The 26,406-nt window shown below is 39.6% G+C and overlaps 1 protein-coding gene across 3 annotated transcripts in view; it reads right to left on the bottom strand.

Moving 5' to 3' along the window:
- Nucleotides 1–3,524: 3,524 nt before the first annotated feature.
- The window catches only part of pik3r3b (phosphoinositide-3-kinase, regulatory subunit 3b (gamma)), a 273,792-nt gene continuing 250,910 nt past the window's right edge, over nt 3,525–26,406 (bottom strand). The window contains exons 1-9 of one of the 3 annotated variants that reach the window (XM_030727073.1): nt 23,106–23,223; nt 13,021–13,156; nt 11,551–11,649; nt 8,782–8,962; nt 6,677–6,802; nt 6,283–6,602; nt 5,555–5,629; nt 5,248–5,418; nt 3,525–4,154 (exon numbers count right to left, since the gene is read on the bottom strand). In XM_030727073.1, coding sequence (XP_030582933.1) covers nt 3,956–4,154; nt 5,248–5,418; nt 5,555–5,629; nt 6,283–6,602; nt 6,677–6,802; nt 8,782–8,962; nt 11,551–11,649; nt 13,021–13,156; nt 23,106–23,220 — 1,422 coding nt within the window. In that variant the 5' untranslated portion in view covers nt 23,221–23,223 and the 3' untranslated portion in view covers nt 3,525–3,955. Of the gene's footprint in view, nt 4,155–5,247; nt 5,419–5,554; nt 5,630–6,282; nt 6,603–6,676; nt 6,803–8,781; nt 8,963–11,550; nt 11,650–13,020; nt 13,157–18,918; nt 19,051–23,105; nt 23,224–26,406 lie in introns of those variants that run through there. The other 2 variants (XM_030727074.1, XM_030727072.1) reach the window with 2 other exon arrangements.

The following is a 26,406-nucleotide window of genomic DNA, read 5'->3' as shown; positions in this document are numbered from 1 at the left end:
ACTGTTTCAGTCTGCAGTTAAAAACAAGGCAGAAAAAGGGAAACTTACTCCCAATGGCTTTCAACCCCCAAACCTCACTTCCTGTAGCTCATCTACCTGCAGCAAATAGAATCTAACAACCCCCCAGATTAGCAGATTGGTGGGTTTTATGGGAATAATTGTAGATGTGAACACACTGCAGTTACAGTAGTTGAGGACAGAGACTCGTGCAGAACTCACGAGTCCTCCTATGGAAGCTTGTTTCTGCCACCGGGGAAAAAACATTTTTGGCTAATGATAGTTTGAAGTTTTGAGTTAATAACGCAAAATTTCGAGAATATAACCAAGACCTCAAAATTTTGAGAAAATAACTTGAAATTTCATGTTAACTCTACCAATCAGGAATCTCCATGAAGGAAGTCATTTCCTTGTTACCCGGAGACAGATGACAGAATATTGGCACACTCAAAATTGGGTAGCGACAGCATCAGTGAGCTACCAGTGTATAGCAAACGTGAACAAATTGGCAGTTTTTTTGGAGCTTTGAATGCCTTCTAGCAAACAACTGCATAAAAGGTAGCGAGAAAATCAATGTGTTCAAGTTATTTTCTCAAAATTTCAAGTTAACTTTTTTTCTCAGTGGCAGAAACAAGCTTCCATAGTCCTCTGCACCTTCCCAAACAATGGCAATGTGTAAGTGTTTGAGATCTCCAATGCAAGGTTATCAAACTGGGAAAACCCCACAAATGACAGAGGGGAAGAGAGAGGGGTGCTTTGTCCAACTCTGTAACCAGCATCTTGTTTTTTTTGTTTGTTTTTTTTAAGTACATGCCCTGGTCTGTTTATTTAAAAACAAAAACGGCTAATGCCTAGCCACTACTCTCTTAACCTTAACCAAATTATCAGATCAGAAAGGACATAAGCCAAATTGATCCCTGTGAAATACTGCTGAGCTGTATATTCACAACAGCAGCCAATCAGTAATAGATAATTTCATGTTTCTAGGGAGAGTAACATAAGTTAGTGGTGGACTGTCGCTCTCGTGTTTGAAGCTGTTCTTTTCTTTAGTCTGACAGAAAATGCAACCACTGGCTAGAAAGTCAAGCATAGAGCATGAAGTTTTGGGTTCAAATAAAAACCAAACACTATCAGCAATCAGACAAACACTGTGTTTCACGCCAACAGCTTGACTGTGATTATCTCCCTGACTTTAGTGCATCTCTCTCTAACTGCAGAACTACTTTAACACAAAGCTAGATTGCACATTCTTTCAAGTTTTCAGATTTTCTTCTAAAGCCTGTATCTTCAGCTCAGGACATCAACTTCATGTACCTGGTTTCCTTACACATAAAACATTTAGTCAAAGCTTATTTCCTTAGGTTTTCAAACAAAAGCAACCCCAGTTTTTTCAGTACTCAGTCATATAGCATTATCTCATGTCTTTGTTTAAACCACACATAAAATGGGTTGCAGCATTTATGGCAACATTTTTCACCAAGCTTAGCCTTTCACAGGCCTGGAAAGAATCTTACCATCTTGCCTCAATGTGTGTTAAGGCCAAATTCAAAGTGAGATTTTTACATGTCCCAATTATATACAAAGATAAAATCAAAAGCAAATTGGCACAAATTTGTGACAGGCAATCCAAATGAAGTCATTCTTGCATAGGGTAAAAATTCACACTGACACAAAACCCTTTCATTCCCACCGATTCCTTCAATGCCAAAAATGAAGGACAAGATTATTATCAGTTTGTAGGCAGCTGAGCCGGATGATTCCACTTTACTTTTATATTGAGGCAGGACAAAAAGAGCTTAGAGAAAAGACTGAATGTGTTACTTTTACCTTTGGAGAGAGGAGGCAAAGAAAATTTGGGGGTTTTTAATTGCTAATTACACCTCCTTTGACTGATCCAGCTTCAGTTTGAACTCATCCCCTTTGACGTACAGTCAAAGCTTTGTTAGTACTCTGGTTACAAATGGAGTTTACGTGCTTTGAAGGTTGTGACGTTTGTTTACGTACCATTTTGTTTTCAAAAAAAGGCTATTTGGTGCACAAGCACTTGGCCTGAAACTCATTTTTATGTGTGGCCTTAAACACACCATGTTTTTGTTTTCCTTTACGGTTTGCTTTCACCAAAAAAAAAAAAAAAAAATCCCGGCAGACTCTTTGCCTTCCCCCTTCCCACCAACTTTGGCCTCTGGTTCCGATCTGTTGAATTTACACATAATGCTGTGAAAGCATTTACCCCTTCCTGACATCTCTATATTTGCCACACATTTCAGTTCAAACAGCCATTGGTAAAGATAACCCAAAATAAACCAACCCAAATAAATACAAATGCAGTTTTTAAATGATTATTAAATTTATTAAAGGAAAATAAAAGCTATCCAAGCCTACCTGGCCCTGTAACTGGTTGGCATTGTTGGCAGCAAGAACTGCAATCACGTGTTTGTGATAACTGATGAGTCATTCATGTCGCTGTGGAGGACTTTTGACCCACTCTTTGCTGCCTTAACCTGTTAAATTGAGCCACACTCCAGGGTTTTAGAGCATGAATGGCCTGTTTAAGATCACGCCAAAGCATCTCAATCTGATTCAAGTCCAGACTTTGACTTGGCCACTCCAAAAATCTTTTTTTTTAGCCATTCAGAGGTGGACTTCCTGGTGTGTTTCAGATTATTGTCCTGCTACATAACCCAAGTGCGCTTGAGCTTTCCTTTAGTATTTTCTGGTAGAGAGCAGAATTCATGGTTCCATCACTTACAACAAGCTGTCCAGGTCTTAAAGCAGCAAAGCAGCCCCAGACCATCACACCACCACCACTACCACCACGTTTGACTGTTGATATGAAACGCTGTGTTAGTTTTGCGTCAGATGTAAGAAGACACAAACCTTCCTTTTGTCTCCTCAGTCTACAGAATATTTTCCTAAAGGTCGTGGGGATCATCAAGATGTTTTTTGGTAACTGTGAAACAAGCCTTTGGTGTTTCTTTTTGGCCAGCAGTGGTTTCTGCTCAGTCACAGTTATTGTGACTCAGTTATTGTGACTGAGCTTAACTGAAGCAAGTGAGGCCATCATTTAAACATTTAATTTTGTATTTATTTGGGTTGTCTTTGTCAAATATTAAAATTTGTTTGAGAATCTGAAACGTGTGAGAAATATGAAGAAAAAAAAAAAAAATCAAGAAGGGTCAAAACCCCTAAAATTATATTCCAGAAAAGCAATAAACAAATTTCAACAGTTCGTTTATACGAGACTTTAGTCTTTAAGACTACAAAACTGTTCTGTGTCACTTGTGCACCCCCTCCATCCAAATCCCTCAGCAGCAGCAGTCTACATAAAGGAACAACTAGTCCTTTGCCTTTTATGCTACATTGTTTCATCTTTTTGTATGGAGAGGGATGGAGAACAGACACTTGACATCATCATCTCCGCAAACAAAGAAAAACAAAAAGAAACATGAAAACAATTTGAAAAAAGTTGTAACACCTGATGTAAAAAAAAAAAAAAAAAGAAGAAAATGATGGGAACAAAGAAAAGGTTTGAAAATGGGAATGTTCTGTCATCGTTCTTGTAGTTTTTTTGAGTTTCTGGTATAACGTCTGAGCTGGAGTTTAGGTAGCAGCGAGGTCAACCTGAAATTCTGACATCTCCTACTCCATTTCCTTCCTTCGGCCACTTTTTCCCCCCACATTCAAAAACATTTAAAACTTCCTTGTGCAAATCAAGCAGTCTTTAGAAAGAATGCCCTCCAAAATTGTTCTTGTAAAAATATATAATTCCAAGGTGGATGATGTGTGTTTAGCAAATGTTAAAATTGTATCTGTGTTTATCAGGTCTGGTTATGGGGTTGTTTTGTAATTCAACCAATCCCACCTCCACCTATTAAGCTTCATCATGCTCTCTATTCTCCTTTTCCCAGAAGTGTTGTTGTCCATGTGGGGTTAGTTGTGTAACAGGGTTGGCTGGGGTTCATCTTCGTCCAGAGGGCATCTGTGCGTAGACAGGATAGGCAAGACGCACATTTAGTGAGTCGTTGTGCTGCACCAGGGACGTCTGGTGGTAGTGGAGCACCAGGTCCTTCAGGCTGCTGTACAGGTTGTAGGGTTCAGCAAAACCAAAGCCACGTGGTGTGCTGTAGATGACACAGTGCTTCACCTCCCCTTCCACACTTAGGAGACACACAGAAGAGTGCTTTAGTTTAGTAGCTGTTTTGATGTTACTTCATTAGTCATTCAATGCTTTCTTTCTGCATTTCAGGTTCTTCCAACCAGCTTTGTTCTATTATTACTAAAATAAGCTAGCAGGTTCTTGGAAAAAAAAGAGATGTATTGATTGTTTTTGAATCAGTGCTCTCAAGAACATTCACCCTAAAACTCAGTATGTAACAAAAGTTGGGTGGGGGTGGGGGTGGTGGCACGGCAACAACAACAGAAAACCAAATCTCAGTATTTGAAGAACCAATATTTTATACTTTGAACATGTTCTTGACTTTGGCTCATCTGTTATCTTGTTATAGCATGCATAAAAACTCAGGTTTAGAGCATTACCAGGTTAATGGGTTTAGTCTAAATGATCAACTCTGATATACAAATGCTTCTAAGTGCATCTAATTTGGATAATTCTTCTAAACAACTACTGAAAAAAGTGATCAGAGGTGCCCAAGATGGACTTTGTTGGTGGTACTCAGCATCATTCAGCTTCTAATCCAGACCAGCTCCACTGTTTTGGACTGCAGTTGGTGTTTGTAGTCCTTGTTCTGCTCTAGATAGTTATTAAAAACTTTATGGTCATTAACCAGTACCTGCAGCAGGTGAAGAACTGGACCATGTGCTGCTACACTGAGCTCACTGAGGCTGCAGAGCAGAATAAGGACTACCACTGTCAACTGCAGGTCAAGACGGTGGAGTTAGAATCCAAAACTCACTGGAGAGGCAGATTTTATATTGCTGTTAGTTGTCATAATATTTGCATGACAAAATTACAAAGACAACAACTAACATAAGAAAATGTGGGCACAGATGCATGCGGTGTGAGAAACACTGCATAGTATTCACTATCTGCTGACTGAATACTGATGTCTGAAGTTATTGTTGGCAGTGGTGTTTGTTTTGATCTGCAATATTTTGAAAAGTGCTCTAATATTTTGTCCTTGTGTGCAAATGAAAGAAGACAAAATGTTACCCATACCTTCTGAAATCAGAGTTTGGAAAGTGAAAACTATTGATATCACATCACTTTAGTCATGTGTTGTATGTACTCACACTACAGAGCAGGCGTAGCACCCCTTTTTGCTGCTTTCTCGGATAAGAAATGCGCCATCCGGCTTCCCCAGGAGCAGCTCCTCTGCTTGTGTCCTGTTCAGATCCCCCACAAACCAGTTCTTCTCATCATAGTGAGGCAAGTTCTCATCTTCCTCACTCACAAAGTAGCCTCTACAACCACATACACAGAATACACTGAGAAATTGCACACAAAGGAATTTAATATATCCATCTCTTTAAATTTAAAGCTGCTCTAAGTAAGTAAAGCAACAGGGTTAGGGTTGCAGCAAAACAAGTAGAGACTCACTCATCTGTGTTTTCATTCTTGATTCCCAGCCAGTCATTAATTCGTTTCTGGCGGACTCCTTTATGATTGAGCCAGCTAAAAAGAAGTGGAGAGAGAAGCATTATTACTGCTAGGAAATCCATCCATCCATTCTCTTCCGCTTATCTTTTCCAGGGTCGCGGGGGTGGGGTGGGGTGTAAAGAAATAAAGCAGGGCCTCTGATCTCTGGCTGAACTGGACTTTCACTAAATTAAAACAAGTTTCTGAGCGAACAGTTTGATGTGCTTTGGGCTCTAGAATTAAGACATGATGGAGAATGTCAGAATTGATTTGTTCATGTGCTGTTCTTTCTTTAATATTTTTAGGTGATTGTTAACTGTTTGGTATTTAGGTAAATCAGTAGATTAGACATGTCATGGAATTGGTTCTTTATCTTTGATTATGTCAGATTAACATGCCACATGACAATAAGAATTAAAATAAACAAACAAAGCAGTTTTTACCACTGAGTAGTCCTTTCTCCTCTATCAGCCTCTTTGATTATATCTAGTAACTGCAAAAAAAAATCCCCAAAGATACACAACATACAAAACATAACCCCATGAAAACCAGAATCATGTTCCTCTTAAGTAGGCTTCTAATGCTATTTCTTAAACTGTCTGCATTATCTGTAAATTAAGTGTGTTAATCTTAGTATGACGATCACCCATCGTGCCGTTACGCATGACGTTTGTGTCTTATACACTTACACTAGATACTGGTCCCTGATCTTGCGCAGCTGTATGAGGTCGGGTTTTAGGCTGTTCATCTTTTTGTCCGTCTCGCGGTTTTCCATGGCTTGCGTCTTTAGGTCCTGCTCTAGCTGCACCTTGCTGTCGTGGATCTCTCCTAGGCGAGATTTAAGCTTCTCATAGTTTATCATGATGCGCTCAATCTCTGTGTCATTGTTCTCACGCCTGAAGCGCTCAATGTAGTCCTTGCTGTAGCGCTCCTGCGTGTGGCATTGCTCCTCGAAAATCTTGATAGTCTCATTGAAGGCCTCGATGGCTGTCCGCTTCATCTGGATCTCCTGAGGGACGAGATGAGTGAGTTGAGACACAAAAAATAGACACAGAAAAATAGCAAAGCAGAACATGGATGTACCTGTGATGTCTTGGTGTACTCTTCATACAGTCTGTCATATTCTTTGCTTTTCTCCTGGTACTGATTGTGGTATTCCTGCAACTTCTTCCCCACAGCATCAATGTTGTCCTCCTTCACCAGCTGGTCCTAAGAGATTTAGGCAGAGAAAAGAGGAATATTAGAGACAGTGTGACTTGCAGAAACATACAGGGAAATGGTTGAGAAAACAAACCAACCAAAAAAGAAAATAAATAAATAAAAGGTTGTTTATAATAAAGGTCAAGGGAAAAACCCATCCAGAACAAGCTTGTTAATAAGCCACCCATAGTGCCCCAGGCATGAGGCAAGGTGATCATGTTGCTGCAGTCACTGGGTATACAAGCAGGGTTTGTTGATATCAGTAGGAAATACTATCAAAAAAGAATATGAGAAGGAACTTAAAAGATCAAGAAGTATTTATCTTGTTATGATTTCTTGTTTGTTGCTTGATTACATTTAGCTCACCTTCATTTCAGTAGCTTGGCAGATAAGTTACCTCTTAGAAATTAACCCAGTGTGGGTTATGAGACAGGTTTTAACCAAGTTCCTTGGAAGAAATAAAAGTGGACACAACTAAACTTCCCTCTGTCCACAAAATATACATGAATATTACATCTCAAGGTACTGACTACCACTCTAAAGTATTTCCTCTCAGCTACAAGAGCATCATCTGATGATGGGTGGGGACGCACAGATTTATGGGCAAATAAAGCATTCACCTATATCAGAAGCTAATATTTTGCCAGCTGATAACAATTTTGCACTGGATAAATGTTGAAGAATTGTGTGGTAAAGAAATGAAAATAATGATTATAATAATAATATATAATTATTTGTTTTTTGTATTTGTTTTTGTTAACAAAATGGGAAATAAATCAATAAAAGAAAAAAAATTTATCTACAAATTAAATGAGGCTGTCAAAGGTTTTCTAGAAATGAGTCTTGCCGCTCACCAGTCATTTTCACACACCTCTGGGCGCATATTTGAGCAGTTAGGAAACTACACTATATTGCCAAAAGTATTGATTCACCCATCCAAATCACTGAATTCAGAAGTTCCAATCACTTCCATGGCCACAGGTGTATAAAATCAAACACCTAGGAATGTAGACTGCTTCTACAAACAGTTGTGAAAGAACGAGTCAGGAGCTCAGTGAATTCCAGCGTGGTACCGTGATAGGATGCCACCTGTGCAAAAAGTCCAGTCCTGAAATTTCCTCACTACTAAATAGTCCACAGTCAACTGTTAGTGGTATTATATCATAGTGATTAGGAACAACAGGTACTCAGCCACAAAGTCATATGCCACATAAAATGACAGAGTGGATGCTGAGGTGCAAAAGTGTGCAGAGGTCACCAAATTTCTGCAAGTCAATTGCTACAGTCCTCCAAACTTCATGTGACCTTCAGATTAGCTTAAGGACAGTGCGTAGAGGCTTCATGGAATGGGTTTCCATGGCCGAGCAGCTGCATCCAAGCCTTACATCACCAAGTGCAATGCAAAGTGTCAGATGCGGGGTGTAAGCACATTGCCACTGGACGCTAGAGCTGTGGAGATGTGTTCTCTACAGTTACAATTCACGCTTCTCTAGAACAGAGTCCTGACGTCAACCTGATAGAACACCTTTGAGATTAATTAGATTGGAGACTGCGAGCCACGCCTTCTCATCCAGCATCAATGTCTGACCTCACAAATGCGCTTCTGGAAGAATGGTCAAAAATCCCAATAAACACACTCCCAAACCTTGAAGAAAGCCTTCCCAGAAGAGTTGAAGCTGTTATAGCTACAAAACTGTGGGCCAACATCATATTAAACCCTATGGATTAAGAATGGGATGTCACTCATGTTCATATACATGTGCAGACAAAAGCAAATACTTCTGGCAATATAGTGTATAGTTTAAATATTACCTTTGTTATGTGTGACTTTTTTTTTTTTTTAAACAATTGTTATACAAATTCAGTAAAGGGTTGTTGCAAACCCAGGGTCTTCTTGTAATGAAGCCCAAACAAATAATGTAATATCTTCTCAGACTGATGTGTGAGCAGCTGTGAAAATGTACATGTTTTAAAGGCAGTGTGTGTACCTGCTGGAAGCGGGAGATGGGGTACATGAGCTTGACATCCAGCTTGGTGTTGTATTGAGCCAGAGACTCATGCCTGTAGTGGCTGATGAGCTCCACTACAGAGCTGAATGTCAGGGGGTCGGAGAAGCCATACTTCCCATCTCTGTGGTATATCTTTATCAGCTTGTTATTGCCCCCTTTCCTGAATAATGGAAAAAAAAACACAGGATGAAAAAGACTGGCAATGGATTCTAAGACAGACAGACTCTCTAACATTTCCACACCATATCTAGATCAGACCTGGGCACTGTACGGTAAAATGGGTCAAATTCGGGCTTTGACTGTCCCTGACCTGCCTGTGTGAATTTAATGGGAAGTTAGGATGCAAACGTAAGTATACATCATGCAATTTCATTTCCGATTTCAGCCAACAAACACTCTTTGATAAACTCACCATCACAGAATGGCTGACTGTTATTTGTGATGTTTCGGGGGAAAAAAAGAAATAAAAATATATGCTATGCCTTCTAATAATACTGCCTAAGGGAAGAATATATAATGTAAATAAAACTGGTCCTAGCACAGAACCCTGTGGAACTCCATAAGTAAACATAGTGTGTGAAGAAGACTCCCCTTTTACAAGAACAAACTGGAGTCTGTCAAACAGATTTAATTGCATTGCACATGTTCTAATCTCTGTAGCAATAGTGGTCAACAGTATAGAATGCTGCATAGACAAGCATAGAGATGAGTCCACTGTCAGAGGCCATAGGAAGATCTTTTGTAACCTTCACTAGTGCTGTTTCTATACTGTGATGAATTCTGAATCCTGACTGAAACACTTTAAATAAGCCATTCCTCTGCAGAGGGTCAGAATTTTAGAAATAAAAGGAAGGTTAGAGATTGGTCCATAAGCTTTGAGACAGCAGAATTACATTACTGCCACCTTAAAGGCCTCTGACATATAGCACGTCAATAGAGATACTAGATTGATCATATTGAAGATCGAAGCATTCATTAATGTTAGGACTACTCTGAGCAGTCTTGTAGGAATGGGGTATAATAGACACATTGATGGTTTGGAGGAAGTAATTATTGAAGTTAACTCACAAAGATTAATTAAAGAGAAAGAGTCTAAATAAATATCTAGTTTTGATGTTGCTGTACATAATGATACATCTGTGAGGTGGTTATGAATATTTTTTCTCTAAATTTTATTTGTGAAGAAATTAATGAAATCATTACTAGTTAAAGTGAATGTTTGGCTCAACAGAGCTCTGACTCTTTGTCAACCTGGTTACAGAGCTAACAATAACAATGCAATTTTTCTTATTTTCTTTAGTGATGTACAGTAAGGTGTCCTAACTTTACAAAGGGACTCTTTTTTTTTTTTTTTTTTTTAAATAGAGCAACAAACTCTTTTTCAACACTAAATCAAGATCTTCTACATTAATGAGGCACCATTTCATGTTTATGAGTTATACTAGGGAGTCCCGCACTTAATCAACCGCTGTGGGAGCAGAATTTCAGTAGTTGCTCTGCACTCTACCGGCACATGACACTGAAGATAACAGTGGATGAATTACATCCTTAAAATTAATTACAGCACTTTCAGAAATACATTTTCTGTAATTAAAATTATTCCTCACTGATGTGTAATCCATTATTATAAATTTAAATGTTATTAAGTAATGGTCAGACAAAAGAGGGTTTTCAGGGAATACTGATAAACATTCAGTTTCTATGCCAGATGTCAGAACAAGATCCAGAATGTGATTAAAGTGGTGGGTGGGCTCATTTACAATTTGAGAGAAGCCAATTGAGCCCAATAATAGATTAAATGCCATGTTGAGGCTTTTGTCTTCATCTACATGAATGTTAAAATCACTGACTGTAATTATTTAATTTGAACCAAACACTAAATTAGATAAAAAGTCTGAGAATTTAGATAGAAACTCAAATACCAGAATGCTCACAGCTGTCAGAAATGGGGCAAATAATTTTTCACAACACTGTACTGTTTTATATGTGCAATAATACCACCAAAGTGTCTTATTACCAGAGCCTCACACCCTACTCCAAATGCAGTACAGAGAAATTCCTGTTTCTGTCACACAAAAAGTACACAGTATATTTGTTTTTCATTTAAAAATGAATTATTTAAATATTTTATTCCATGAAAATCTAAAGCAAAATAGCAGCATGCTCTGACTATGGTAATACAAGCTTAAAATATGTCAGGAAGGCAGGTAAGGCTTGCTGTTAACACTAATCCTTTAACATTTTACTTATAAATCTCTCTACAAAAATTTACATACACTTAATCAATTGTAGAGCAATACACTGACTGACTATTAGTTACTGAACACTGAGTTTTGTTTCTGTATTATTCCAGGAACTATATGAAGTCTACATGAACCACGTGAGGACGATGCCATGTACGAGCAAAAAGCAATAGTTCTTTGTTTAAATTTAAAAGCCTTTAGAAATGTGCAAAAACATGCACATTTTATTCACAATTGTTTTGGGGAATGCTAATAAAATGTTAATGTTTTTCCTATGCCTATTTTACATATTCATTGCCTAATTATAACATCTACTCTCACCACTATCAGTTTATAAAGAAGTAAAATTAATATTGAGCAAAAATTGTGTTCAGCTTACTAGAGATAGCAGCATTAAAGAAGATCAGAGGTTCTGTACCACTTTACAGCCTGCAGAGATCCAGCTGTGGTTTAACACACATCATGCGCTGATACAGACGTAAATGTCTGTGTGCAGTGGTGTTACCTTAATGTGAGCGTGTAGTCGCCTTGCATCTTGGTAGAAGCGTCGCGAACCAAGAACGTCCCATCGGGCATGTCTCTGAGCTTCTCATTCACCTCCTCCCTAAAGACAAAACAGAAACATCCATCCACAAATGGTGTTCATTTTGGAGAAGTCTGCCTTCAATTATCAGTGGCAGGCGAGGAGGACTTTCCTCACAGCCACACACCTCAAAGTAAACAGTCCATCAATTAACAGCGGAGGGAGGGGTGATCCCAGCCAGCAGTGTCTCAGCTGCTGTGCACAAGGTAGAAGTGGCAGACTGACTGTCTGCACTGTAGGTGTGGTTATCATCTGACTGTGTGTGTGTGTGTGTGTGTGGTTATCATCTGACACTGTGTGTGTATTTTGGCTGACAGCTAACCTGCACTTTGGAAAGTCAGGCAATGACTAAAGCCTTAAGAATAAAGATAATTTGCCCAGCTCTCTGGTGGACAGTATATCAATGTTTTAAAACACACTGAGAACTTTTCAAAATACAGATGGAATTACACAATACAATAATGTTTTCATGTTGCATAACAAAGCATTTTCTTTGAGAAAACCACATTGCTCTCCTCTTACTACTTCAACTCTGTCCCTACAGTCACTATGGACTTGAAGCTTACTCTCAAAGTTCTCCTGCAGCATGGAGACAGCACTGTGCTGCTTTAACAAAGAATAATAACTTGATGCTTTAACGCAACATTTTCTCTAAAGGTTCACTGATGCTAAACATGCTAAAAAGAAACTGCTCATTTCAAAGCCACCTGACTCCAATGACAAAAATAACATTTACCTCACAAAAAATGGCAGTTACTGGTAACTTTGTGACATTTACTTTAATAAATTAGTGGTTTAGAGCCAAACAAATGCTTAATAAAAAAAAAAAAAAAACCAACCAAAAAAAAAAAAAAAAAAAAAAAAAAAAAAAAAGAATCAGACAATAACTAACTGGCCAACTGAGGAAGCACTACAAGTACAACTCCCATGTTTTACTGGTCAGAAAAAGCTGCCTGACAGCAGGTAAAGCAGCGATAATACACATATTTGGTTGCTTTAGATGTAAATAAATCCATAATGCTGCTGCTGCTTATCATGACCACCTTTAGTTTCTGTCAGTGCTCTTGTATGACAGGGGCATACCTACTGCTTTCTGCTGCAGTTAACACTGAAAAATCTGTTGCTTTGAAATAGCACTGCTTCATTTCTGCATGTCACCAGCACTGTTTATAGAAGTGCTTGTAACATCTTACCTGATTTCACAGAAATACAGAGAAATCCATGAGAGAAACAAAATGATTTTTGGCCATATAGCCCAGCCCTACAAACCACCCAAGATGTACATTTCATGTAGCCTAGCTTCATCTGTGATAAGCTCTCACTGGGTTTTCTGTCAGTCAGTAACTGTAACAGCATGTGTGTGTGTGTGTGTGTGCGCTCAGTTTTTGCTACCTGGATATGTCACCCCAGTACCACTCGGCCTCTTGCAGGGAGCCTCCCACTCCTCCATCCTTGGTGACACTGCTGCTGCCCCCTCCCATCCCATCTGAGGAGGGCTGCTGGGGCTTGGCTGGCTTTGGAGGAAGAGCTTGAAAAAAAAAATACAATTAACAATTAAATTACAATTGTGTATAACACTTCATATACACATGTATACATACACACACATTATATGCCTCGTCCCTGCAGCAAAGTTCAACCATCAGTCCACAACTGCAGATGGAGCAGTTCAAACTGTTGATTACTTTTCCATTCTATCAAATGTTGCTTCGCACAACCATATACACAAGCTGTTACATAAACACAATCTTCCATTCTATCGTTAACATGCACATATACTCATTATGCAAATGATGCACATATGTACTCATATCCACACAAAAACATAGCACTGCAGCTGGTGACTGGTTATTAATCACATAGGCAAAGAGCCCATATATTACAGTAATTATTCTTTATGGCAGAAACCACACACACATGCACGCACACACACATATGGGAGCCATACAGAGAAGTGGAAGTTATCACCTGCCTGTGAGAGTGTTCAGGTCCTGATAGGAAATGTGGAGGTTTGTTAAATATGCAAGCCTTCCCTGTTTTCAGAGTTTCTCCTATCACTAAACTAATCCTCCTGCCAGGCTCCTAATGGGGAACTTTGTTCCTTCCACTCATTCTTTTGTACCTTTACAATATAAGATGGAGTTAGAAACTGTTGAGAGCTCTATACAGACTAACAAAAGATAATGAAATAATATGGTGGTGATGGCTGTGAAACAAAGAGCAAATGCATGATATAAAGGTTAACAATGAGGAGCCACAGTTTCATCTTCTGTGTTGCAATTTGTGGCGCAAATATACAACCAACTTATATGCCAGACCCGGATTAAAATACCTAAAATAAAAATAGATTTTATAGAAAACATTTCTCCAAGCAGGTCAAATATAAGTAAAACAATACAAGTCTACTCACAAACGGACCACTTGGTCAAACTGGAGTGAGGGTAGCTTCAGAGCTTATTGCTTTGGAATATTGGGGAATACTGATGTTTTAGACACAGACTGCACCTTTAAATAAACCACAGCACACTGTAAAAAGTGAAAGTAAACTCAGTCAGGGAGAATGCCAGCAGGCCAACAGACGGAAGTGCTAGTGCTTGCTGTCATGCTGTGTGCCAAACAGAGTTAGCTTTACTATGACCCATAACACTAAACAAACACACACACAAACCAGGGTTTATAAGTCTCCAAGCACATCTGGACACAGTTTAAAGACCAGCAGTGTAATTACTTGAGAACTCTACATGACAAATTCTCTCTCTCTCTCTCACACACACACACACACACACACACACACACACACACACACACACACACACACACACACACACAAAACAGTATTGAAGTGGATGGTGTCATTTTAAAAAGGGAAAGTACGCTGGTGAATGTACCCTGAAATGCCACCAGAGGAGTGCTCACGTGCCAGAGTCTGCAGCATCTGGTAAGACTGCAGCCTCACAAATGACAAGACACGCACACACACACAGTAGAAACAGATGCTTGAATTTCCACTATGCACAGGAAGAGCTAAATAAAACCCAGAGAAATAACAGCACACTGGACTTCTGTGTGTGTCCATGTCATTGCTCACTGATCTGTAAATACTAACACTCACAGCAGCTGTGAATAATTGTAAAATTGAACACACAAATCAATAACACTGGTTAGCACTGTCCCATATCATATTATTTGCAATAATACCGGTATAATTTTTTCATGGTATAAAGATGTAATATCGCGATATCGTTGCTATAGCAACACCATGCGCTTGCCTTCCCTACTGTGTGCAACAATGAAACAAGCTCAGGTATGTTCTGGGACCAACAGCCACGTGTGTCAGTCTTCAGTGATGATTTAGTACGTAAAAGGGAGCTACTTCAACACCTTCCAACAAAGCGCAGTACTTTGCAAAAAAGAAAACTGTTCCTGGTGAAGGTGGAGGCCACAAACATGTTTCACATAGTTGGGTACAACCAGACTATGAAGGACGAGGTACTAGCTGCAGGTGACGTGCGACCTAAATGTAAACAAATGACTCCACCGATAGCAGCCGGAGCTCTTGCTAGCTGCATTCCATATAACAGGAAGAGCAAAAGGTGGATGGAAATTACCCATACAGGTACATGGTGGAAAAGCAGCGTTTTAAGCAGGTGGTTAAAAAGCTCGACCCAAGACACGACATCCCAGGCAGAAAACATTTTTCAGTTTTACTGTGTGAATATTATTATTAAGCAGTCATTTTCATACTTTTACTTAAAATTTCCAGGGAAAACACTACCTAGGCTACTTTTATGCTTACATTTACTTATGCCATGTCACCGTATTGCACTATAAAGGCTGCTGCTGGCACCTTGTAGCAATAGATTCACACTTTGAATTTTGCAGTGATAGTGACAGTAGCTCATTGGATAAGAAGGATGAAAAATTCTCTTCATTTACTTACACTGATAAATGCTGCAAGTAACGTTGCTCAGTATTTTTTTCTATATCGTCAGAAATATTGTTATTGCAATTTTCTTGAAATATCATTATATAATTTTGAGGCTATATTACTCCACCCCTATTGTAGGTGGTGACTGTAATTGTTTAACTTAGAGTGGCTCTAGGAAAAATGACATTTTTACAGTACAATGTGGATTTAAAGCTACGTTTGGCTACTGGGGGAGCAGATAAAAAGAAATACACTTCAGAGGTTGCCACCTTTCTGCTGAGTCAATAGTTACAGACCTCCAAACTTCATGTGGTCCTCATATTAGCTTAACAGTGTGTAGAGCCCTTCATGGAATGGGTTTCCATGGGCGAGCAGCTAGATCCAAGCCTTACATCACCAAGAACCACGCAAAGTGTTGGATGCTGTGGTGTAAAGCGCATTGCCACTGGACTCTAGAGCAGTGGAGAATCACATTTCTCTGTCTGGCAATCCGATGGATGAGTCTTGGTGTAGTGGTTGCCAGGAGAAGGATACTCGCCTGCCTGCAATGTACCAAGTGTAAAGGTTGGTGGAGGGGCAGGATTACAGTGTGGGGTTGTTTTTCATGAGTTGGGCTCGGCCCCTTACTTCCAGTAAAAGGAGCTCTTAATGCCTCAGCGTACCAAGAAATTTTGGGCAATTTCATGCTCCCAACTTTGTGGGAACAATTTGGGGATGACACTGACCAACATGACTGCACACCAGTGCACAAAGCAGGTCCATAAAGACAGATGAGCGAGTTTGGTGTGGAAGAACTTGACTGGCCTGCACAGAGTCCTGACCTCAACCTGATGGAACACCTTTTGGGTGAATTAGAGCAGAGACTGTGAGCCAGTCCTTCTCATCCAACATCAGAGTCTAACCTCACAAATGCACTTCTGGAAGAATGGCCAAAAATTCCAATAAACACACTCCTAAACCTCATGGAAAGCCTTCCTAGAAGAGTTGAAGCAGTTATAGCTCCAAAGGGTGGGCTGACATATTCAACCCTATAGATTAAGAATGTGATGTCACTCAAGTTCTTCAGTGTGTGACGGCAGACAAGCAAATACTTTTGGCAATATAGTGTAACAGATGGAGGAATGTTAAATGAAAATGCAAATGCTATCATCTAATACTGTGTTATACTTTCTTCATACAATGGAACTAAGACCATCTAAAAGGCACTCTCCTATTAAAGTTTACGTTTAACTTAACCCCTAAAGGTGCTAGTTTTGATAGTCGTGAGAACTGTAATGCAGCAAAGAGAGTGAGGGGGGACAAAGGAGGGGGTTGACCGCCTATGCTTATGTCCCTTCAAATGCTTTTGGTGGCCCTGGATGCCAATAAACTAACACACTCTGTAAACTAACACGTTCCCCCCTACAAACTTTTTCTTCACTTCTGTTTGCAAGACCACCTAAAGTGAGACAGGCAGCTCCTCTTACTCTCCTGCTCTTTGTTCCTTTACTCCCAACCCTCCTGTGCTCCTCACTTTTTCCCTCTTCCTCACTATTCAACTCTTCTCCTCCCTCCCATGTCACCATGGCAGTCGGTTAGTGCTGCCAAAACTGTCGTCCTGCAGCTGCACCCTTCCCCTCAGTCAGCACTTTACAAATCTGTGCATACACATGTGCACGTCCAAGGATAGACGGGGTGGAAATTCACTTTATGTTTACATTGAAAAAGACCTGCACAAGTGAAATAAATTATGAAAACAAAAACAAAAAAAAATCTTAAATGAACTAACAAAGCATCAAACACATTGAGTATACATGTGCTTGCAGTTGTGGACCACACAGAGGGCAGCACGTGAGAAGGACAGATGGGTCACCACAGCTGCAATTAGTTAATCTAATTTAAAACTGGTCTTTTTCTTGACTTAATTATGTATGTCTAGTTTGCATAAAAGTCATTTTAACCCCTCAAATACTGAAGTTATGACATTAAAATGCATTAAAAGAGAAAAACGTAACTACAAAATGTATTTCTACCAAATGACTAAAAATATTTCTCATCATATTCCTCATTTCTTTTGTACTGTAACTGGTTGTTTTATAGGACAATGGACAAGACCAGCACACAGAAAATTAGCTATACATAAAGCCTAGGTTTCAAATTTCCATTTGAAATAAATCTGAGTCAGACCTGTGTAAAATCCAAACCCTCTAATGATGATCATTACATGTGGGCAGTGTGTTCTTATGTCCTGTATAAGAAATTAGAAACATACTAATGACAACCATCCTAACAAAGGAGATACATTTGGAAAATGTCATCAATTATATTAAAAAAATACTTTAACAAAACTACTGTGCCGTTAATCAGTCACAACTATTGCATGAATCACTGACAGGGAACCAGAGGACGGTGAACAAAGGGGACCATCAGTGCAGCCTCCCCCTCACCAAACAAAGGAGCAGTGCTCAGCCACGCACTCACATACGCACACATGCACACTTTCGTATCAGTTGTCATCGTACATGTCGGCAGAAGTCCACAGCTCTCCTGAACAATAACTGTCAGCGTGGATAGACAAGATGAATACACTTGAGACAAATAGAGCTCAGCATGGGTCTTGGGGCAATTTTAACAACCACAGGAGTGAACACTACAGCTGATCTGGGAAACAGGGCAGAATACCTGTAGTACCAAAACAGGAGATCATATTCAGCAGCGGAATTACTGCAACTAAAAATTCAAAAGCATGTGGCATGAATGAAGTGTTCTAAAGTAACTATTTTATTTCCACAGCTCGACATCTGGATGAGGTAAGAGCCTGCAGGTAGTGAGTGTGTGTGTTACACATGCGGCGGCTTTCAAACTCAAGGCTCTATGTAAACAGGATCCAGATTTCTAATGTGGTAAAACTATGACTAAAATTTCAAATTGTGTTGAAAAAAATTGAAATTAAATTTTACAAAGCACCAGTTTCTACATCTTAAAAATATTATAACATTAAAAAGAACAAGAGGAAAAAAAAAAAAAAAAAAAAAAACAGTGGCTGCTCAAAGTGACATTCTGTGGTTGGACTTACATTTTACAAAACTGCTTCCCACAAAGTTTTAGAGTAAAAATGCACACAGAGCAAAAGACTGAATGCTAGTGCTCACTCACATACTGTAGGTTTGAGGTGCTACAGGAGGAGTGAAAGAAGGAGGGGGTCACTATGACTAGGGGAAAAGCTGAAAAAGACTAAAGAAAAAGCAGCAGAAAAAATGCAAGTCAGTGGACATGAGTATGAGGAAAACTGAGGTAAACAAGTCCGAAAAGCAATGACAAAGGCTGAAGAGACTAAACAGTGAAATACATGAAAAGAATAAAGCTATCATATTCCCTCTTACCGTCCTCCATCGCACTCTCTGTTAGCTGCATGCTGCTACTTGTCTCTCAGCTGTTTCCCTCCTCCCTCCTTATTTTTCTGTCACTCACTCACTCTCTCCTCCCTCCTCTACCACCTCCTCCTCCTGCTCTCCACACCATCTGACTGAAGAAAAGCGTGAGCAAAGCTTATCCTAAAAGACAGAAGAGGCACCAGCTAATCCCTGCACGGAGGCCCGCCCCCTCAGCCAATCAGAAAACAGCCCTGAGGGAAGGGGTGCTATGGTGCTAGAGCTCCAAGAAGAAAAGAAATGAGGGAGGGACTTTGAGTAAGGCTCTGGCAGATCAAGTCCATCACACCACACAGTCATACACACAGCAGTGCAGCAGCCCTAAATCAACAAGTTCATTTCTACTGCACGACTGGCAGCTGAATGTGTGTCTATTCATTTACTCTGTGTAAAACCACAAATTTAAAACTTATCCAACCTTCTAAGAAAAGAAAAATTGTTTGGGAGAAGCTGGAGCCAGAATCAGTTTCGAACATGACTTGAAATGCAGACAAATACAAAGCTGCTGGACCTTGAGTTGGTTTTTATTAAACTTGGCCTGAATTTCTGCAGTGTGAACCCTCTGGACAAACCTCTGGTTTGAGTTTTTTTTGCTTGGAATACATTTCTGTTCTTTTCACATTATGATCCTGACAAAAGTCATCCATCACTCTGTGGTGACATGTAGTCATTTCAGTCTGATGTGCTAACAAAATGGAAAATTCAACAAGTGAGTTTGACAAGACAAATGTACATAATAGCCACATTCTAGTGGCCTATGCATGAAAAACTATTTAAAAAAAGTCTAATTCAGTGCTGAAGAATTAGCAGACAACATCTCAGTCCTATCATAGAACAGTTATGTCCTCATACTGAAGTTTAATTCAATGACAATAGTGCTGCAGTTCATATACTTTAAAAAACTAATTTTGTATGTTTCCACTGACAAACTGACTCAGGCTTCAACAAGTAACAAATTCAATTTTATTTATACAGCACCAGCTGAAAACAGTGCTTTATGAGGTAAAGATGCTAAAATAACGGAGTGAGGACGCCAATAATCAGACAATCCCCTATGAGCAGCACTTGGTGACTGTGGGGATGAAGAACTGCTTTTTAACATGAAGAAATCTCCAGCTGAACCTGGCTCAGGGACAGCAGCCATTTGCTGAGATTGGATGGTGGGCAAGGAGAAAGAGGACAGAAGGGGAGCAAGGAAGCATAGAAAGTGCAAATAACAAATGGAGATTATAAATAAAAAATAATGTGATTTGTTGCCTCAGGAGAGGCATCTCTACTGTTTATAGTGATGCCAAAATTATATGGCAATGCAGTGTCAAGTGCAGACAGTTGTACAAAATCTGTACATTAGGAGTGACCAGTATTTATCTGTTGTGTCACATCAATTCTACGATACCTAAATCTTCAAAGCTTGAATGAAAGCTGAAAATACTTTAAGACCTTTAATACTGTACAACTTATTACCAACAGAAAAACTGCATCTACCCACAAGAACAGAGGGAGTTTTTGTCCTGTAAACACTGAATCCTTCCATAAAACTATGAATATTTCCTTTCATTTCATTAAGTTAGAAAAGCAGGTGGATGGATTTCATTGTTTCCCTGGAACAAAAAGACGTATTGTAAAGAAGATATATTATTTTAAACATTGGTATCACCCAAAATTTCACAAATCAATGCATTACTTGCAAAAAAAAAGTATCAGGCCTGTGCATGTTGATTTGGTTTTTAATGCTGTGCACATGTGAATGTGAACAGAAACTACCTGGAAGGAAGCAGAGTTGAATGCACTGTGCTGCAAATGAACCCAGACATGCAAAAAACACTTATGGTTATGGTCCTTTAAAAACAATATCCCGGTGATTTTCCACTGCAACACGAGACTCATCATTCACCCAACATCCACACAGTGCTGCTTCACACACACCAAGTTGCCAGTGGATACGGAGGCCTTGCCCTCCCCTGGGAATGGCAGTGACACTCAACCTGTGCTAATCACACCGCAAATACTACTGTACACACACACACACACACAAACAGGAATTCACACACTATAAATACCAGTAAAGCGTTCACATTTTAATTCTAGTGCGGTAAATATTCTAATGAACATCTGTGGGCATGCCTGTCATCTACTTCTCTACTTAACACCATCTGTAGCATTTTACATTACACACCAGGTGTGTTAAGACAAAGACGCATGTAATCTGCACACAGTGAAACAAAGATGAGCTTGGAGTCAAAAAGACTGAGGTTTAGCTGAGAACAGGATGTGCTAATTTGGACAAAAGAGGTGCAAGACCTTCAATACTGCACAACCTACAAACAGCAGAAAAAGTGAATGCACTCACACAACAACAGACGATCATTTTGTCCTCTATTGACACTGACTCCTTCTATAAAACTATTCATATTTTGGCGCACTGTTCTGAAGGTTTTGCAGTGACAATACAATGTCTTTTGTAGTGGCCCAAAACACACTTTTTGACTGTATTACTGTCTTTGCCAGATGCCGTCTGCTGAGCAAGGCAAAAATCAATTCTTTTTTGTGCCATAACAGTAACCCCTAAATGAATGCAAAAATGAACGAATGGCTCCAAGTACCATAAAAGCCAAGGTCCAGTGTATGAATCACCATTACATGGCCAGCGTTTTGCATTAACATACCAGATGCACTGAGCAGTGCCAACAAAAGGGCCAAAAGAAATACACAGCAGAAATGATTTTTTTACTTAAGGAAAAAAAATAAAAAGGGTAGAAAAAGGCAATTACTGACCAGCCAACTTCATTTTTAGCTCAAATAAAAAGAATACACACTGCATTTCAGGATGTCAGACCTTCAGCAGGTCTGAAGAGAAAAACTAGCTGAAACAATACTTTTCTCCAACAAAGGCTTCAAATATCTAAGCACCCTGGGGTTACACAAGATCTAGGGAGACAAATACTCTTTGATAAAATCTCTCAACCTAAGGGATTTTTTTTTTTTGCATAACTTCTGCAGCATGCTACAGATAAACACAATACTGCACTCTGAGGTTGCTGCAGAATATAAAGTGCATCTCAATAGATAAATGGAAGGAAAAGAAAGGATACAGGGAATGAAAGAAAGAGCTACCAGGCAAACTGCATTCAACAGCGCCTCCTGGAAACAACACAACGTCCCACATCTGCGCCATGATCCATTGAGGAGGGGAGAAAAGCGGGGGAAAGAGGAGGGAGTCCAGTGACACTGGCACAATTGCCTAGGAATGAATGAATGTAACGTATTCAATTGTGGGTGACAGTTGGCTAGAAGTGGACACAAAGACTTCTAGATGTGTCCAAGTGTAGGACGTTATTATTAGAAGATATTCGGGACTTTTAAATTCCACGTTTCATTCATTTTTCTGGTTTCTTGCTTGTCCCATCCCCTCCCCCCGCTGTCGGCACAGCTGATTTTGGAACGATCCAGTCCGGACTGTTTAACGCACACTTCAAGCGCGGAATAATACAAATTCTACTGGTGGATACAAAATCCCTGCTGGTTTCAAAAGCCAAATTCTCCTACATAGACTCGGGACATTTGCACTTGAAGCTAAAATTATTTAGGTTGCAGATTTCAGACATCTTGGCTACTATTTTATCATCTCATATTACATAGCCTACAAACGGATGAGGAGTCGGACTGTTTTCAGTGTGTGCAGACTACACGGGACTTATTGTCTCCAGAGTGAGGCTGCATCCCCTGTGTCGTCGCGCAAATCTGTATCTAAATGTACAAAAGAACTGCTGTGACGAGTGCGCCGGAGAGCGAGAAACAAAGACGATGTTTTAAAGCGTTGTCATTGCTGCTGGAAACTATTACAGACAAAATGGAAGCTAATGGGTCTTATTCACCCCCGAGTTACGTGCTTCTCACTACAGGAGAGGACTACGACAAGTTTATGTACAGTCAGAAATGCAATGAGCGTAGCTAAAACACAACTGACCGCGAAATCCTAATGAAAAAGATACAACGGCGTGACTAGTATGCACAGCAGCGAAATGAGAGCTTTTAAAACTTATCACAAATTTCACGAAACACCAAAACCAAACAAAGCCTAGACATACCTTACCCCTGTCTAACTTTCATTTCCCTGCTGTTACCGGCCTCCGGCTTACCTGGCGGCTGGTCCATTTCCAGATAAAATATCAGCTCTGTGGAGTAGGGCATCATCACGTCCCTCCAGTCTCCTTCCTCGCCGGCTTTTTTCTTCGTCCAGACTGTGTTATACATTGCCTTCGTGTCGCTTAAGCAGTTTTTGTACTAGAAAAAAAACAAACTACTAAATGAAGTAAAAATGGCCGGCGTATTAAAAAAAAAGAAAAGAAAGAAAAACCCCAATATGGCTCGTATCACATGCCACTTACTAGATAAGCCAGTCTACCTACTTCGAAGTCTTCTATCTGAATTCCTGCTTCAGCATTCAGTGAATAGATGAAATATGTACAGCAAGCACCGGGCTGCGACAGCTCCCTCGGACATATTAATATTGTTAATGACTCGGGGAACTTCATGAAGGCCCCTATATGTGTGTGTATGTCTCTCTCTCATATATATATGTACATGAAGACTTCCTTTGAACGGTGGGTAAGTAGATGCCAGCTCTACATACAATCCCCTCTCCTTCTCCTCCGCAGGTGCCACCGTCTCGCTGCTTTCATTTTAAGAAGAGCACTGATGAGAGGTGGCTGGCGGAGGCAGAGCCTGACGATGGTTGGGAAAAACCACCCTTACACGACATACAGGGGAGGGAAAAATATCAACTAACATTCACATAAAACTAGGTGTAAATAGACCATTCTTTACCTTTATAAATAATAAAAGACTGAATACCCTCATAATTATTATTTAATCCACACAGAAAATCCAGTTAATTATCGTCCCTGCCTTTTTCTTTTTCTTTTTTTTTTTTTTACAAACACTCCATCACCCCTTTATTACTCACAGAGTGGTTAAACCGTTTCTATCCCCTGTCTCCTCCTATGTCTCCTGCGAGAGGTCGCAGGCGAATTTCAAAGCCAATAAGAAAAAAATGACCTCAGCTTGCGAAGAGCACAAATACTGTGGTTTTGCAGTAGGATTCTCACCTTCTCCTGACCGGCTGTATACAAGCTACCCGCTGCTGACCGAACACATATATCACCAGCAGCAGAGTGGTATGACATAACTGGCAGCATGATAGTAACCATCCACCCATTCTCTTCAGCTTATCCTGTTCAGGGTCCTATCCCACCTGTCATGGGGCATGAGGCAGGGTATACCCTGTACAGGTCGCCAACCTGTCGCAGGGCTAACACAGACAGACAGACAACCATTCACACCTATAGGCACTTTAGACTCACCAATTTACCTAACCCCACTAACTGCATGTGTTTGGATTGTGGGAGGAAACCCACGCAGACACAGGGAGAACAAGCAAACTCCACACAGAAAGGCATGGGCTAAGGTGGATTTGAACCTAGACCTTCAAGCTGTGATGCAACAGTGCTAACCGCCACGCCACCCCACCATGGTGCTTACCATGATAGCAACCAATCAAACATTATTTAACAACTATGGCTGTGCGTTTCTTTAAAACACAAAACATGCTGTGCATTCATTCTAAATCCCATATTTGTTTCATAAATGACTACGAGAGAGCCCTGCGCAAAAACATTCCAATGTGCCTAGACTTTGGTTCATGCACAAATGGCAAATAAAAAACCTTGAATCCTATATATTTATAATTTTCCGTGGTTTTACATTTGCGAATGTTCCTTTTCTATTTGGTTCCATAGACATGTAAATCAACTTGAAACAGGAATCCGAGCCTTGTTTAAAATGTGTAAAATTAGCAATCCCTTTGTAAATATTAAATATCTGATATTCTCTGATATTTTCCCCAACTGTTACCTTGAAAAAGTAATTTTATTCTTCTAACAAATATGCACCATAGACTGTCAAATGTTTATTATATTCACTGCTGAAAACAGTTAAAGCCCTGTAAATTTCAATAGCTTTGCTGGCTTACATAAATGAGTTTACTTTACTTGGAAATTAAGAATATATGCTTTTTACTAGCTTTTATTAAGTTGCTGTTAATTGCATGGTGAAAAACAGTTTACTCATTGTTTTTGAGTAATGTCAATTTAGGGTATGTCCCAATTCAGGGGCTGCATCCTTCTAAGGCCAATTTCACCAGTAGGAGGAACGCACTAAACTGTGCCTAGTCTGTGGAAAAGTGGAAGAGTCACTGCTTGGTGTGAGTACGCCAGCAGCCTATTTCATATCTTCCTGTTCTATTTTCCTGTTCTCACAGCAGAAGATTGGTTGAGCCAGTGTGTCATACTGAGTAAAGACTATCAGAGTGCTTGGATTTTGATCATTTTTTGGAGGCAAATTTTGTCTTGTTAAGAACATTAAGGTAACTTATCAAACTTGTACTATGTATGTTTAAATTTATTTCTCAGTGCAGCCACATAATGTTTGTTAAAGTTAGCTTACTACCACTTAGTTGTTGCACAAATAGATGGTTAATAGATAAAATTATACTAGGTTTGTTGAGGCTTAAACACTAGCTATCCTTACCACTGTCTGAGTGCCCCAAAACAATTTATTTGTTCCAACTGAAAATGAAAAGTCAACAAATTTGAAGCTTGTTTTCCTGTTTTGCTGCAGTTGACAGTGAATGAAGTTTTGTCCTCCAGGTGTTTAGAGCACAGGCAACTCTACATGAAGCTTGTTGTAGCTGCATCGGCTAGTTAATGAACCATCATAGTTGACTTTAATATTTGAATCCTGATTGGGTGTCAAGCTTATTGTTATTAATAATCAAACTTCAAACTCCAATGGGAGTCTGTGGCAGTACCTAGAAATGTTTGGTCAAAAATTGTGAAATTTGGGACACTTCCTCAGAACAGTTATGTGCCACTACCCTGAGCACTCTAGTGCCACCACTGGGGCAAATTTGGACTTGTGTTTACACCTGTAACTTGTGACCTGTGTGGCTGATTTTGGAAATTGAGGTACCACCAGATTCCTTGGATCTAGCAACGTTCAGCACACCTTACAATGTCATTTTCCGCCATATTGGATTTTATGGAAATCTTTCAAAAGCTTTCACAGGTCACAAAGTTTGTCCAATGTTCACCAAAATCATTTTCAGGCCAAGCCTCACAAAAGTTATCAAATGGAATTTAAATTTTCCAAAGCACTTGTCCATTTTATTATCGGTTTGCATGGTTTTATGAAGTAAATAAGGTTCTTCTTTAAGAAACACAACTAAGAAATCATATGTTACAGGTACCTTCACATTCATTGTTTAAAATAGTAATTCTGAGTAGTCTTTACTAACCTCAGTACATCTGACTTAAAATATTAAGCACTCTTTAGTTTTTATTTTATTGCTTACACTTGAGTGTAAGTAAACTACACTAATAC

The sequence above is a fragment of the Archocentrus centrarchus genome, chromosome 4, assembly GCF_007364275.1.
Source record: "Archocentrus centrarchus isolate MPI-CPG fArcCen1 chromosome 4, fArcCen1, whole genome shotgun sequence".
In the NCBI taxonomy this organism is placed as follows: Eukaryota; Metazoa; Chordata; class Actinopteri; order Cichliformes; family Cichlidae; genus Archocentrus; species Archocentrus centrarchus.
The sequence above is the reverse complement of the archived record's forward strand: the minus strand, read 5'-3'. Positions and strand labels throughout refer to the sequence as shown.